The following is a 15,663-nucleotide window of genomic DNA, read 5'->3' on the forward strand; positions in this document are numbered from 1 at the left end:
TGTTGTATCACAAAACTGCTGAGTTGTTAAATGTTGTTGGCTGATGTTCAGTATGAATGTAGGGTTAACTGAAAACACTCACATCTCTTTAACTGAGGAGCATTTGGGGTTCATTCACAGAAGCCTTGATGGTGAAACGAAGGTTTCTTGAAGACGTTTCGGCTCTCATCCAAAAGGCAGTTCTAAACTGCGCCAAGAACTGCACTTCAGTGTGCAGGCTTCTTCAGTTCTTACGCTTGCTTTATTTATTGATTTTGTTGGCTGTCGTTGAAATAATACACCTGCTATGTGGTGGATATTCCACACAACAAATCTGCAAAGAAAATTAAAAATGAGTAAACAAATTAAGATCACACGCAGGTCCAATTAGTCTATTGTTTGTGCCACGAGGCTTTTACTCACCTTTTTCCAAGACCTGACTTTTTATCATATGTTCATTGCTTTTGGTCATTGGTGTATTATCCTCTCCAAGAGGAGAGGGAATACCGGTATCAAAAAACGCCGACTATTTCCCCACTTCTCTCTCTCTCTCTCTTTCTTTTTTTTCCTCTCAAACACGGAACTTTTTTCAATAAATTGATTTAAATTTCCTCCTCCTCCCGTTAAAAACAATAGAGGTAAATGTTTTATTTTGTTGTTTACATTTTCTCATTCGCGTGTGAAGTTTAAGCCAAAATAAACGACACGAAACGACTGATTTCAAAAGAACACCACATTTAGGAAATATTGTGTGGGTTTGTCTCTACTAAAAAAACAAAACGAGTTTGGCATTGTATGAATCACGCACTGACATTTCTGCACTGACTTGATGATGTTTTTGTCCTTGGCGTTGTATCCTTGCCTCCTCTTCTTCTACCCTTTTCAACAGCAAGCAGTCAGCAAAGATTAGAACTTCTCGCAAGTGAAACGCTAAAAACATTAAAGTATTATTAAACAAGCCACTGTTAGCCTGACAATTAGCAAGCTAGCGAGTCAATACAATATTTGTGCAATACACCCGACGTGCTGTTTTGATTCGATTGAAGTTTATCTTGAATATAAGAGTAAAAACGAAATAAAATAAATCATCAATAAACTAATAAAACATATTATTTAAGTTTTAGTCCTACCAAATATTACCCCTCCTCCCAGCATCAGTGATTGACGTCTTACCAGCTACTGTGAACACGTCGTTTACTAGGCCACGCCCTTACTTTCTCCTTATTATCTTAAAATTGTTTTGAACTGTCCCATGATTGGACACTGTTTAAGTGTTCACCCGTACTCTCACCAATCTTATCCCATATAATGACACAAAATGTTTGATTGCTTGTTTGTTATTTCTTACGGAAGCATATTGCTACCACACTAGAAAAAAAGAAAAAACAAAAAAAAACAAAAAACGTGGCTGACCGAGTATCACGTTATAAAATGAAACTATCACGTTTTTCCGTGATACTTTTCACGAAATAACGTGAGTTTCACGTTTTTACGGGGTAATGTTCACGTACATCATTAAACACTTAAAATTTGGACCTCTACATTGCAAGAGTTTCACATTTTTGCATATCTTGCAATGTTAACACACTTCTGGACTCCTAAAAAGGTGTCCTTTGTGATTTGTAACAGAGCTGTGAAAGACAAACAAAAAAGGGTGCCAGTGCCATTGCTCTAGGTTTTGCTGCCGTGCTGTGGTGAATCACACGGCAACTTCTTTACGAATTTGTGTGAGGTGGGAGAGTAACGCTACCGTTGTGTCATCGTGGCGACATCCACATCTCTCCTCGGCATCCAGAGCCAAGAGTGGGAAGAGAGCGAGTCCCTCGCCTCAACATCAGCAAACATCAGCAGTCCATCTGTCTGCCTCGCCCCCCCCCCCCCCCCTCGACACACACACACACACACACACACACACACACACACACACACACACACACACACACACACACACACACACACACACTCCTGACAGATACACAGAGTCACACAGAGTTTACATTTCCCTCATCCAGCCTGCTGGCGAACAGGATGAATACACAGGGTTTTTCCCTCATGGCTGCAATGAGTGTATTTTTGGTACAGAGGCGGAGAGAGACGGGCTGCGGGGACACACTGATTAGTGGAGTTTTCCCGTTACTAACCGAAAGAGAAAAAAAAACAAACATACGAAGTCACAAAAAACATCCGGCATGCCACAAAATATTCCTTAAGTGTTAAAAACAAACAAGACAAATTGGGAAAGATAAACATTCCAGGAATAATACAGAAATCATTTATTTGGAATTTATCTTTATTTGTTGTGCGTATACATGCTGTGTAGTTATGTAAACCTCAAATTAAATGGCGTGAGGACTGGAGTTTCTGTAGAAGAACTCCTCTCGCGTCTGATCCCACATCACACGCTGACCAACGCAGGCCGCTGCAGATGGTAAACAGAAGCCGAGAGAGAGAGAGAGAGAGAGAGAGACAGAAACAGAGACCGGAGATCCGAAGCCCGTGTGCTCAGCTTCGAAAACGTGTTGGTGTGAATCTGCGACGCAAACTTTCTTCCACAGTCACACAAAGATGGGAATCTCTTCTCAAAGATCCATGTGATGGGAGTGTAGGAAGTGGAAAACAGGGCTGGGAAAGGACAAGGCCCGATTGGTACATTTGACAATTCAATCCATCCAAGCTGCCAACAGTTATAGTCTGGCAGGAGTCTGTCACCAGCAGCCAGGCAGGAAATTGCATACTGTGAGAACATACACAAAGTAAAGCAGCTGTGAGAATCTCTTTTTCTAAGAGTAGTTTAATACCTTGAGTTACATTGAGACGTCACTTTGAGTTGACTTTTGGTTTGAGGCGTCTTTGAGTTGATATTTGAGGTAACTGCCGGCTGGTGCTGCAAAGGCTATGAGCTGGTGTTTGAGATTTTAAAGTCAAGGAAAACCCCATCGCCGCACTGTGACCACACCACCCAAGTAGCATCTTGACCTTTGAGAATAGACCTTTAACACAGCAGCCTTTAAGCTGCGTTTCTATTAAACTGCACCGCAGAGAGCTCGCGACACATTGGTGGTGTTTTCCTTCCTCTTCACCATCAACAGCCATCACTGGTATTTATGTTTGTTCTGCGCTGCTTTCGTGCGACGACGCTGCTGCAATACTGTTCTCACTTATCGTTAATTTTTTTTTCGTGTTCCCATGAAGCTGTTATCGATTTAACGCAATTTTACAGGCCACAAATTGCCTGCAGATACAGGTGAGATCCGTACAACTCAGGGAGTATGAGAGTGTTCAATTAGTATGACGGAGTCTTTCCGGGGAGCGCACAGGTACCAGAGCGGCACTGTGACTCATTTTTGCCTCAGCTGGTGGAAAATCTTAAAAAGCATCATCAATAACAGGTGTGTTAACCCAATTTCTTTTCTAGCCGAGATGGTCGCGGTGCAAAGGTCTACTTGGCGTTTGTTTCTGCACTGCAAGGTCAGACTGGCTAGCAGGAATAAGCAGGCTTGGGGCGACCGATACCGATTCTGAATTTTAAAATCCCCGTCCTTTAAATAAGATTTCCCTCCTCAGTGGTCACGCTGTCTGTACGTCAATGGTCCCATCCAGCAGCAGCCTGCGGAGGTCCAGGGCGTCGGTGACGGGGAGCGAACAGGTGAAGTCCTGGCAGACGAAGGCCGTGGCGACGCCGTCCTGCCGGGACATGGACGAGAGGACGGGCAGACGCTGGTGGAGGAAGCCGTCTGTCTCGTTGTCAAGGAGCATCAGGACCTAACGGGGGAGAACGTTGGCCGCAAAGAAAAGAGACATTTTGATTAGTGCGGCAAAAAGAAAGTAAACAAACATACAACATCGTATAGCATAATAGTAATCAGAAGAATTACAATATGAGAATTAGTGACGGAATACTGAAAGCCATCATGTGATACAACACATCTTTACAATACTTCTACCAAAAAACACCTTCAACCAAAACACACCGCGCTTGCTGCATTTGCTTAAAACATATTTTTATGAACGTACATTTAAGTTGCTGCTCCCGTATGGACGGTTGGGCAGCAGGGCAGAGTTAAAGAGGGATGTGCTGTACGTCCCTAAGGCAGCTTCCTGTCAAACGCGTTTTATTTTCTCCTGGCCCGATAGCACCCCTGGCTCACCACCGAGCATAATGTGACAACTTAAAGAGCAGGCGCTGACAGACAGGATAAACGGAGGGATGGAGGGAGTGAGGGAGGGGGCAGGAGGGGAAAGGAAGGGGGAAAAGGCCGAGGGACAGGACGGTTCAGATAAAACATCTCTGCTCAGGTGAGACTGGCAGAAAAGACTGATGTGCGTGTCAACGTGTGATGGACCGATGTTGTGAGTCTTCCACACCGAGCAAACAAAAAAAGCGAAGAAAGGGTGGTTGCTGTTTAAAAGAGAGGCTGGTAACTGCATGTGAATGTCTCCTGTCTCCCTGCCTTTAAAATGACTGACTGGTCCTCTATGTCCGTTTTTAGATCGTCACTTTAAAAGGATCCCAATGAAGATACACAATCAATTCTCACACAATAAAAAGTAGGGATGCACCGATATCGATACAAGTATTGGGTATCGGTACCGATTCTGGGGTTGAGTACTCTACTTGTACTCGTAAAATACGTGCCGATACCGCAACACATTTACTGGTTGTATATGTATGTATATGGCAATTTGGTTAAATTTGTGTTTGTGCTGCAGTGAAACTCGTGACTGTTGCCCATGTTCTAGAACAGGGACGGGCAAACATTTTGACTGGTGGGCCACGGTGGGCTCTAAAATTTGACAGAGAGGCCGGAGCAGGAGCATCGATCATGGGATATGTCGAAAACATGTGCTTTGATGTCTATTGAAAATGAACAAAAGCGTTACAACAAAACATCTGTCTTTAAAGTCCCACAGTATTTAGCTCTTTTTTGAAATGACTCTTAAAACACTTACTATTAATATAATTTATTCAATTTTGTCCGGCCGGATTAAAAAGCTTGATGGGCCACATATGCGCCCCCAAGCCGTATTTTGCCCACGGCTGTTTTCGAAAGACATGCTGAGGAATGTTGTTCAAATGAACAGAAAATCTAATGAAAAAAAAAAAAAAAAAAAAATCAAAGTAAACCTATAATGTGTAATGGCCTTATCAAGTACTCAGTATCGGTATCTGCGAGTACTGAAATGCAAGTACTTGTACTCAACTCGTTCTGCAAAATAAATAAATAATGGTATTGGAAAATCCCTAATAAATAGGTACGATCAATTCTTTAAAAAAAAAAAAAACTCTCCAGGTCTCCAGAAAACAATGTATGGTAGTTACATTTGCCTTTACTTCCGCATGTTCTTTCCCTCGTGCTGAATGTGGCCTCCGTCATTAGATATTAGAGGCCATTAGTAATGAGTCACGACCTCTGTCTCCTACAGGGATAACACGGCGAGGCCTCCAGCCAGCATTTAGCCGGGCCATCAAACAGCATCCTCTCCATCGTGTCTTGATGAGCCTCTTGCCCCCCATCCAGCAGCTTCCTTGTTGCAGCCCCAGCGCTCCACTTGGCCATTTCAACGCTCATTTGTGCCGGTAGCCATCTGCACCTCCACAGCCGAGAGAGCCAACAGATGTTTGCGCTGCACTTCTGAAGTTCTTCACCGCAGTGAAGTACGTCGGACCACATTACTGAACGTGCCATCCGGTAAACACAGAGTTGTCAAAATGAGTGCGGGCACAGCAGAGGGTGTCTGCTGGGGCAGATGAACGAGTCTGCAGAAGTGGCGATAAGCATTCACGCGGAATTGGGGAATTGAGTGGTTACGTCATTTAGTTACAAAATAAAGTTCATTGTAATCAGTTACACGACAGGAAATGTGTAATTAAATCACAGCTACTTGTGGAATTATTCCCGATTACAATTTAAATTGCATCTGACCAATTTTTACAAAAGATGCTGGGCTTTATGTTGAATAATTTTATTTTTGTTGCTTTGCGTGGTTTTCTAATGCACCGGCTTGGCACAAGCGCCCTCCTTTTCTGTTTTCCTCCACAGACAAAAGTTTAATACTGCCCAGACGCATCCGATTGGTTCTCCTGTTGTTGACTCCTGAAGTTCCAGTGCTAGAAGTAGAGAAAAAGATTCTGCTCGGATATCCGAGCTCAAAGTCACAAGGCTGTTGTTATCATGATGATGTTGTTGTCGTCGTTTTCACGGTCAGGTTTAAACAACTGAGAACATTTGGAAAAGGTAATCAAAATGTGATCAAATGTAGTAAGTTACATTACTTTGATAAAGTAACTGTGACCTATTACATTTGCAAAGTAATCTTCCCAACACTGAATCTACGAATACAAGGACGCACTCGCGGCGTAGCCGGGAGGATGCAGTGATGGAATGTGGGCATAAGGGCGTGACTGTTGCCATGGCGACAGAGGGAGGATTTCCCCACCCCACCCCACCCCGACTCCGACTCCCTCTCCCGTGGCCTGTCAACTACCCTCCTGGAGCCCGGACCGCATCCAGCCGCGCCTCCTCGACCGTAACATCACGCCGTGGCCGGCCTGTGTCACAACAGCGGCGGCTGCACACAGCCTCGGGAGAGCGGACGAGACGCAGCCAGCGTCGGTGCGTGTAATCGCGGCGGGAACAGCGCGAGCAGCGGAGAGACGGACGGTGGGTGCAGGAGGAGCGCTGTGAAGTGGACGCAAAAGTGTGTCAGGTCCGGCGTTGGACGTGCTTGCGAGATCAGCGTGTGAGAGGCAGCGACGCACAGCACGGCTGGCTACAACAGCGTTCAGTCGACCTTTTCTGAGCCGTGGAACCTTTTTTTTTTTTACATTGAAAAAATTCCATGGCGCACCACCAATCAAAAATATTATTTAAAAAAAGTCACTTTTTAGCCTAATAATGACAACATAGTCTCTCAATTGATTTATAATCACTCACAAAGCCGACATCCTGGGAGGAAAATAGACTCACATTCCTTTTGAAACACAGTCACTGGACAATAGACGGTGACTTTTTTTTTGTCAATTAAGTGAAGCACACTAGTGTGACAAAGCACAGTGGTCGTAAAAAAAAACAAAAAAAAAAAAACACACACACACTGGGCTACACACTACACACACACAGCCACACACTCCCACACGGTTAATCCCTGCGTACAGCAGCAGCAGTAGCATGCCTAGACACACGCGCGCGCGCACGCACACACACACACACACACACACACACACACACACACACACACACACACACACACACACACACACACACACACACACACACACACACCCGTTGAATGTCCTGGCTCTGACACCTCTCACCCTCCCTTTCTCTCCCACGTTTCTCCCACTGCCAAAGCAGTTGAGGTCAGGCACTTTAAAAGAACGTGCGATGACAGGAAGACACAAACACACACAGAGCCGTTTCTACTGGCCTCCCAGTGTCGACACGGCTGAACCCTGGAAGAAACACACACAGAAAGAAAGTGCACACGCTGCTCGTTGCACCTGAAGCAGAGTGATAACGCCGGGCTGTGGACTGTGCAGAACGTAGAAAAAAAAAAAAAGCAGGGGAAATTTTTGTTCCTGCATCCATCCCCCTGTTTTCTTTCCATCTTTTACAAATGTATCTCTCTCTCCCTTTCTCTCTACCTCTCTCTCTCGCTCACACACACACACACACACACACACACACACACACACACACACACACACACACACACACACACACACACACACACACACACACACACACACACTCAAAGGCAGATGAAGGGTCCCTGTCATAATATCACAGCCCCGGGACACACATCCACATTCGGACACAAAATGCAGAAGCGACGGAGGCAGGAGTCAGGCCGGGCTGCACCAGCTTCACACATCATTGGTCAGCAGTGGACACAGACATCAGTCATCGCAGACTAAATTCACTTTAACCGAATATTTGCCAGTCGCCAGAAGAAGGAGTAGGAAAAGAGGTGGAAAAAAGGAAAGGAACAACACAAATCATCGACATCTATTGCAAATCTGTGAGAGATGCGTGTCTTGCAGTGAGTCTGATTGGCTCTTTCCTTACTTTCTGAAAATGATTCTCTAAAAATAAACAACAACAGGGATAGAAGCTTGCTCACTGATGGACAATAGCGTTGTGGAAAATAGTTGCACCCCGTTGGGCACACTGTGCCCTGTAGCTGTGTCATAATATCACAGAAATGATTAAACAGTTGTTGCCGTCTGTGAGGGTGGAAGAAAAGAAAATCTTGGCCAGGTTGCAATTATTCTTCCAGGCCCACTACCGATGGCTAGAAGCAATGTTGAAAATATATGAATCTAATGTCGGTAACTGTGACATTGCATATAATTTTCTGTACTAATTAAATGATGTACTTTTGCATTTTTTTTGTTTCCATAAATGTTCAGAAAGGCAATATTCTCCTTCATGCACGTTTAAAGGATTTTAGAGATTTACTACATGGGATGTTTTGGTTTTTGTTTTTTGCATTTGGAAATCCCAAACTCTTTGGTCTTATTTAGTGTACTGATCAAGAACACACGTGACTGTCTATCCAATTTATGTGGACCAATTCGACATGCAACTTAACATTAACTAGAATATTATTGTTGGACTTGAGTCCAAACGTATGGACTGGGCAAAGATAGAATGGATCCAAAGCCCTCAGGAAAACCTGGCACTGCAGTTTCATGGACGGTAAGTCATCAGACCGAACGCCAACATGACTAAAATCTTGTCTTGTAAACACTTTGCTCCAATTAAATTGGCCCAGTCCAATTGAAATTTCAATCAGATCAGAGGAGGTGGTCAAACATTGTTTTTTTTTTTTTTTAAACAATTCTGAGTCCCCACACCTAATTGCTTCCCACTGGTGGAGCTTCCTGCTCAAATTGGGGATGAAAATAATCGCTCCCTGCTCGTCTCGTCCTGCTCATATTTTAAACAAGAAGGATGTTTCTTTGGTGTTGCAGTTTCAAAAAAGAAATACGGCGAGTCTGATGAGTCTAGCTAGCTATCTTATATCCTGGCAGGAATCCAGGTATGTGGGATCACGTGCTTCTGTCACAAACTGCTGATGTCACTGCAAAATTAATTGGATTATTTTATCCACTGTTGATACTAACAGTATGGTCTGATCTGTTAATTTGAAACAATTCAAGAAGAAAAGTGACAACGTGAACGCATCAGTGAGGTGAACACTGAGCATCAGTGAATAGCTCGGTGAGGTGAGTACTGAGTACAGGCTCTGCTCCCTGGTGGCACTGAGCATTAGTTTTACGATGACAGTCTCTACGGGACGTTCTCCACTAAATCTCTGGACTCTCTAGTCAGGTGCGAGAATACCTTGAGGTCTCCTCAGAGTAAATGGCCTCTCTCCTCAATCAGGCCCCGACAAGAACGGCGTACTTCGTCAGCTCAGGTCGCAGTTAAATAAAAAGGGGATTTTCACTCCACCAGAGTCATAAAAGGCTTGACAACTTCAAAATGTTAAGGACATCAAATCTGACATATGGACATCTCTGAACATCCCAGCTGGTAATAAATGTGAGTAAATGTCGTGTCCTAAGGCACTTCACTAACCAAAAATTAACAGGAATGTGTCTTCATGCCAAGGAAATTGGATTTTTCTTATAGCCAGGCATAAATTTACCAATTCTTGGGGGTTGTTTTGCTTAAGCTGCCAAGTGTGAACAAGTTGACTTCGACTCCAATCACCTCACAGCGCTTTGGGTTACAATCGCTTTAAATTGGTGTTTAATAATGGGCTCATCTTAAGCCTGTGCATGTTGAGAGTGCACGACCTGGCCTAGCCGTCTTTCCAATGCGTTGACTTCTGCAGTGGGTTTACAGTCAATATTACCTGTTTCTCCTTCCATTTAATTGTAATGATTTCCGATTCTATTCAAATGCAAGCCCTGGCAGTGCAATACAATAAAGTGTGCAGCGCTGTACATACTCTATTTAATGTCAATAAAATACTACAATACACTAAAATGTACATTTATTTTTTTAGAAAGAAAATAAATTCTTGAAAACTTAAACTGAATTATAGATAGCACAGTTAACTTATGAACACCTCAAACAAAGTTTGCTGTGTTTAAGGTAATTTTAAAATTGAAAAGTTCTGGTCTTGGTCTTGGTCTTGAAACAATAATGACTCCAAGACGACAGCCACTACCAAGAGTCTGTATGTGAGATGAAGGACTGCTGGATTCCACGAGAGGTATTTCATTAGGCCTCTGTCAAAAAGCGGCTCTGAAGGTGGGAATAAGATCAAGGAACTAATTTTTCATTCCAACTTCTCACAGGAAGCTGTGCAGCTTGGCAGGTGGAGAGCTATCTGATGCCATGTGTGAAAAGACGGAATAACCAGGGCATGAGGGACGTTACATCACACTGAGCATTCATCTGTGCGTTAACTAACACTCAGGTTAATGCATGCAGGAGAAATGTTAATGCGCAGACATATGCCACTTTGTAATTACTGCATAATGTAAACCACTGAGTAAGTGATGCTTTGGTTACAGTGCGAGATAAGAATAGAACAGGTCGGTAAGAAGTGTGAGGAGGACTTTAGCTAAAGGGGCTGTAGTGAGAAAGAGGATGCTAGTAACACCGTTGTTGGTTTCACACTCAATGGAAGGCAGAAATGATGTTGACAAACCCAAAATAAACAAATATGAAATAGATTTTACTTTTCTTTTCAAGGACAGCAGGTGGCGTGAAAAAGAATTAAAGGCACAACCAAGTCATGTTGATATTAGACTAGTGTAACGGCTGAGAATGGACTTACAGGCCACTGTACCTGGAATAGCTTGTCAACTGTATGTTAATGCTAATTTCTAATATATCATTTAAGAGGCTAAAGTAAAAATGCACGTAACTTACAGTTATGTTTCTTGCAACATTACAATTTTATCAACTCAGTGCAAGAAACCACAGACAGCAAAGCAACACACAGATTTTTAAAACTCTTGTCACCATATTGTATAGAGCTGTGAAAAGCTACAAGCTGTTATCAAGGGAAGGTGAATTCTGAGTGTAATCTTCATATCATAGGAAAAGGCATCAGATTCACATCCACAACAGCATTTTCCTATTAATCAGAAGTGTATATTGAGCATGCTTGTGTGCAGCAGAGGATCGATAATATGCTGTGGATGCCACTCTTATTGAGCGACTGATTACTGAAGTCAAATGGACAGAGGATGAGCTTTCAGCCGTGGGTCAGAGACTTAAAATCAGAGCAGCTCCTATTGGATGGATACCTACACAGGAGATAGGATAGCTTGTTAGTTATTTATCTGACTTATTTATCCCACTGTCTCAGAAAAACAGATTTATTATCTCAGGATCCTATTGATCTGGTTATCTCAGGAAAATTGAGAGGAAAAAGAGGAATGAATGTGTGACTGCTTGTTAATAGCGTCTAGTGAGCTTTTATGACTATTACTCAAAATTGAGAATCTGGAAAATACACAAATCATTTTCACAAATTGGAGTGAAAAGGCAATAAATGTACCATCCTCCACATACAGGGAGCGCTAACAGAAAATGTGTGCTGGCACTAAAAATGAACAAAATGTTCTGCTTTCTGTTCCTTTGCTGCGCTAATAAAAATTTGCGAGAGCGTTTCTCCCATTTATGGGCCGTACACTTCCCTTACAATCCTTTCCTTTTCTCTTAAAAGTTTATACTTGGCTTTGGGTCGCTTGCAAAAGAAATGAAGAGACAAAAAAAAACAGATTTACAAGTTTAAAAGTGTATTAAAATTCCAGTAACATACGCATAATCATAGAAAATGCATAGATTAAATATGAGACAATAAATTTTGAATTTCTGCATAATGTTACTTTTGTATTTGTTCATCTTCCACACCGGTGGAGACTACTGCCTGGTTCCATTTACACTTTACACGGCTTCCTGACTTGAAAGTACAGAAGAGGAAAACAATTCCAGCTTATGCAACAAAAGAAACAGAGTGGGGGAAAAAAAACAAAAACATTAGCATCTGCAACTTTGTGTGTACAAGCTGGCGGAAAGGAGTCTTATCTCTTCAGCTTGGGGTTTTATTTACCAGGCTGGGCTGGGACGGGGATAACGGAGCGTCAAGCGACGGCAAGAGGCATCAGCAGAAGCACAGACAAGATACGACCACCGGAAGAGGATTATATCTCTGACAACGCTATTAAGCTGTCCACTCAGCTGGATCCCGAGTGTACACACTACGCACACCTCCCCCATACTGCCCTGGAACTGGCACATGGAGAATTCACCAGACAGAAGGATATACACTCAATCGCTCCACGAGGAGATTTGTAAATCTATCTCGACTGCAGGGAGATGTGAGTGTATGTCGATGATGCGGTGCAAAACGGATGTAAAAGAAGGGACGGGAAGCTGAGCGACGACTCGGACAAACCTGTGTGACCTCCGCCACAGCTGTCAGTCGCCGCCGGTTCGGCTCTTTAGCTGGTTTCTGGGCTTAGCAGGTCATTAGCCGAGGACAGGGAATCAATTCCTGGAGCACGTCACAGTGTGTGCGTAAACACACGTGCCCGCACAAAAACCAAGAAGTGGATGGCCGAGGGACAGAGCGGAGGGAAGGAGGTCAGAGGTCAGCGGGGAGGGCTGGGCGAGACTGCTTCTAATCCTTCTCCAGAGTTCGCTGTTTGATATGTGCTTCCTGATTGAGCCTCTTCCCTCCCCGCCGCCTGCCCTTCGCTTCACCCCGCCGCCCGCGTCTTAAGGGATTCCCAGTTACTTCCCAAAAGACCTTCTTCCCTCTAAAGAGCTCCTTCTACTCCACTCCTCCTGCGTTCCAATCTACAGCCTATTCCATTCAATGTAGCTTTGCCTTAACAAACACCATTTGACCATGAACGATCTTGACGTGTAAGTCAGCATACAGGGCTGTTTCCATTCTCTAACGCACAAACCCTTAGCAAATTAAAATCTGCAGAAATTCTGTAATTTTGAGAAAAGCTGAATACAGTAGACTGTAGTACAGTGCAGTTTAATTTAGTCTAATTCCTGTCTAATGGCACATTGAAAGGAACTGCAACAGTTGGTGGCTTCTTTGCTGTTTCGTTGGCCGTTTTCATTTGGAGAGCTCCCCCTAGAGTCTGCCACCACATGCCGGATGACGAAGAGTACAGTCATAGAATACGCAATAAAATACAAATCCTTGTGCCTTGAACCACTGTTAAAACTGATCTGCACTGTTAACACACTCGGTTTCACTTACAGAACTACTGCAGATCATTTGCTGCTAGTATCATTGGTGGCTGCTTATTGTTTGACATACAAATGATTTATAACGAGCGTGTGCGTTACAAGATTGGTGCTGATCACCTCATCACCCACAATTAAAGCTTGCTCAACTTAAACCAGAAAACCGGCCTCATAGTAATGGGTTTTAAATTAGACATGTTCACAGCTTATAGATCCCTAATGTTGCGTTAAGGGCCATTCACTCTCTAGTATTTATCTCATTAAACACTTTCCCATTCATCCTTTCATCTTTACCATTCATCCTTTCATCTTTACCATTCATCCTTCCCAGTGCAGACAAAAGTTTAATTTTCTTTTGTTGGGGATTTTTGACCTGATACCACATCGGTTGACTCAGGTTTGTATTGGATCACTTCCAGCCGGCAGACCGAATCATAACGATTCTAACAATTTCTTTACAATTTCTAAATTCACAGAGCAAATCTGATAAGTAGTAAAACTTGAAAATATTCCATGTGAAACAAGCCATGGTAGTCAAAGAAGTGACATTTGAAAAAAGTAACCAAAGGAACCAAAGGAACAAGGGAAGGAAAGGGGAAGGAACAATCTCACTTCTTGCTCATGATTCTCTCTGTGGACGAGATATTGTGTTTGAGTAGCGGAATGGCCTGCAGCTTGTGCAGCCACAGCCTGACGCCGCACCACTCATCTATATTTCAAGAGGACACTATTGACTGTTTTCTCCTTTGATTTGTGTTTAGTCTCAACTCACTGAGCTGTATAGACAATGCAGCTGGATGGAGTTCATGGAGTCTCGTCCACTGTACACAGTATGTATGCAAATGAACAGCAACAGTGATAATAAAAAAGGATAACATAATATAACAAATGTCAATGTTTCTATTCAAACGGGATGAACTTTATTTTAGTGTCGATGCATTGTTTTAATGCTTTGAATAAATTTGTAAATGAACCACCAAGCGAGTCCCAGTGAGTTGATGACACACCTTGTTTTGTTTCCACTGCCTCCAACACAGAATTCTGCAACCTGCAGTTGCACTTTTTGCTTAGCTTCATTCATTAAAAGCAGTTCAATTAAAACCACTTGTGTATTAAGCAGAATTCTGTGTCGGATGCAGGTCCGTGACTGAAAGTGACCCCCTTAGAAACACAACAACGCGACTCTCTGGTATCCAGCATAATGTTAGCTCACATTAGCATCCATTTGGACAATGTTAGATGCCATTTGTCTGTGTTTCCTGAAGTTCCGGCACATTGGCCTGCCGTGGAGGCAGTTGTTTCTCCCTCTTTATAAGAGCGGCAGCGGAAGAGGAGGAGACAGATTCACCAATGCACCAACAATGCACAACTTCCAGCTATGTAAACTAAAGAACAGCAAGGGCTCGATATCAACAGAGGGAGGGTGCATGATGTGATGCTCTGCCCCAGAAAAAACAAATAACACCTTATAATCATTTTTTTTATATCTGGCAATGATAAACAAAGTGTGTTATATTGTATATAATGTGCATTGTATTATAAATATATATAAATGACAACACAAAAACTAACTGACGGAACCTTTTGCTTCTTAAGAGTTTGACAAGAATAATCACTTTAATGTCTACATAAAAGGTTTTGTTGTTGAACTGTAACCACCAAACACTGGGTTTGGCTGCAAGTTGAGTCAAAGAAATAGATTGCTTTGGCCTAACAGCTAACCTAAGCGGGCCATCTATGGACATTATCCTTGGATTGGCACGGGTCTGTGTGTGTGTGTGTGCGTGCGTGCGTGTGCGTGCGTGTGCGTGCGTGTGCGTGCGTGCGTGCGTGTGCGTGCGTGTGCGTGTGCGAGCAGGTTGGAAAAGGTTACTGTTAATGTGCTGCCACAGTGAAGGCGCAGCGGTTGGAGTAAATCAATGCACGCGTGCGTCTTTGCCGCACGGTGATCTTTGCTTTTCAGGGTTGCTCGGGCGAAAGATGACACGTGCATTTGTCAAAATGATGCATCGCTGCTTAACACACTTACCTTATGTGGGAGAAATAGGGAGCTGACTGCTGCTAAGAGATCCACTGTGTCCGGGGAATCCCTTTGGCCACAGATCACAATCTGAAAAAAAATAAACCAAAATCAATACGGGTGGTAGTGGGGGAACAAGGAGTGAAGAGAGGCGGAGTTTGAATGAAGAAAAAACTGTGGTCAGAGATCAGAGAGCGAGGAAAGAAGGAAGCGACAGAAGTCCGGGGTGAATCTGTTGCTGTAACGAGGGAGGCAGGTGTTCGCTGTGGGACTTTGTTGCCACGCTGGCCCCAGAGCTTGTTACCCTCGGTCTCCAGCCTCAATTCATCCTGCGCAGGTCACACAGGGCTGACAGCAGGCTAACTAGCCTCCTTCCGTAAGTCGCCCAGCACATGTCTCCAGCATAAGTTTTCTGAGGGCAGC

At 43.5% G+C, this 15,663-nt stretch overlaps 1 protein-coding gene across 4 annotated transcripts in view; it reads right to left on the minus strand.

The window, feature by feature from the left end:
* Positions 1–2,251: 2,251 nt before the first annotated feature.
* The window catches only part of spata20 (spermatogenesis associated 20), a 36,097-nt gene continuing 22,685 nt past the window's right edge, over positions 2,252–15,663 (minus strand). For 3 of the 4 annotated variants that reach the window (XM_076033819.1, XM_076033821.1, XM_076033822.1), the window contains exons 15-16: positions 15,250–15,330; positions 2,252–3,741 (exon numbers count right to left, since the gene is read on the minus strand). In XM_076033819.1, the coding sequence (XP_075889934.1) occupies positions 3,547–3,741; positions 15,250–15,330 (276 nt within the window). In that variant the 3' untranslated portion in view covers positions 2,252–3,546. Of the gene's footprint in view, positions 3,742–10,897; positions 11,255–15,249; positions 15,331–15,663 lie in introns of those variants that run through there. The other variant, XM_076033820.1, reaches the window with a different exon arrangement.

This window comes from Nelusetta ayraudi, unplaced genomic scaffold (genome assembly GCF_046127955.1).
Source record: "Nelusetta ayraudi isolate G7.1 ecotype Tasmania unplaced genomic scaffold, CSIRO-AGI_Nayr_v1 ptg000042l, whole genome shotgun sequence".
NCBI classification, from domain to species: domain Eukaryota; kingdom Metazoa; phylum Chordata; class Actinopteri; order Tetraodontiformes; family Monacanthidae; genus Nelusetta; species Nelusetta ayraudi.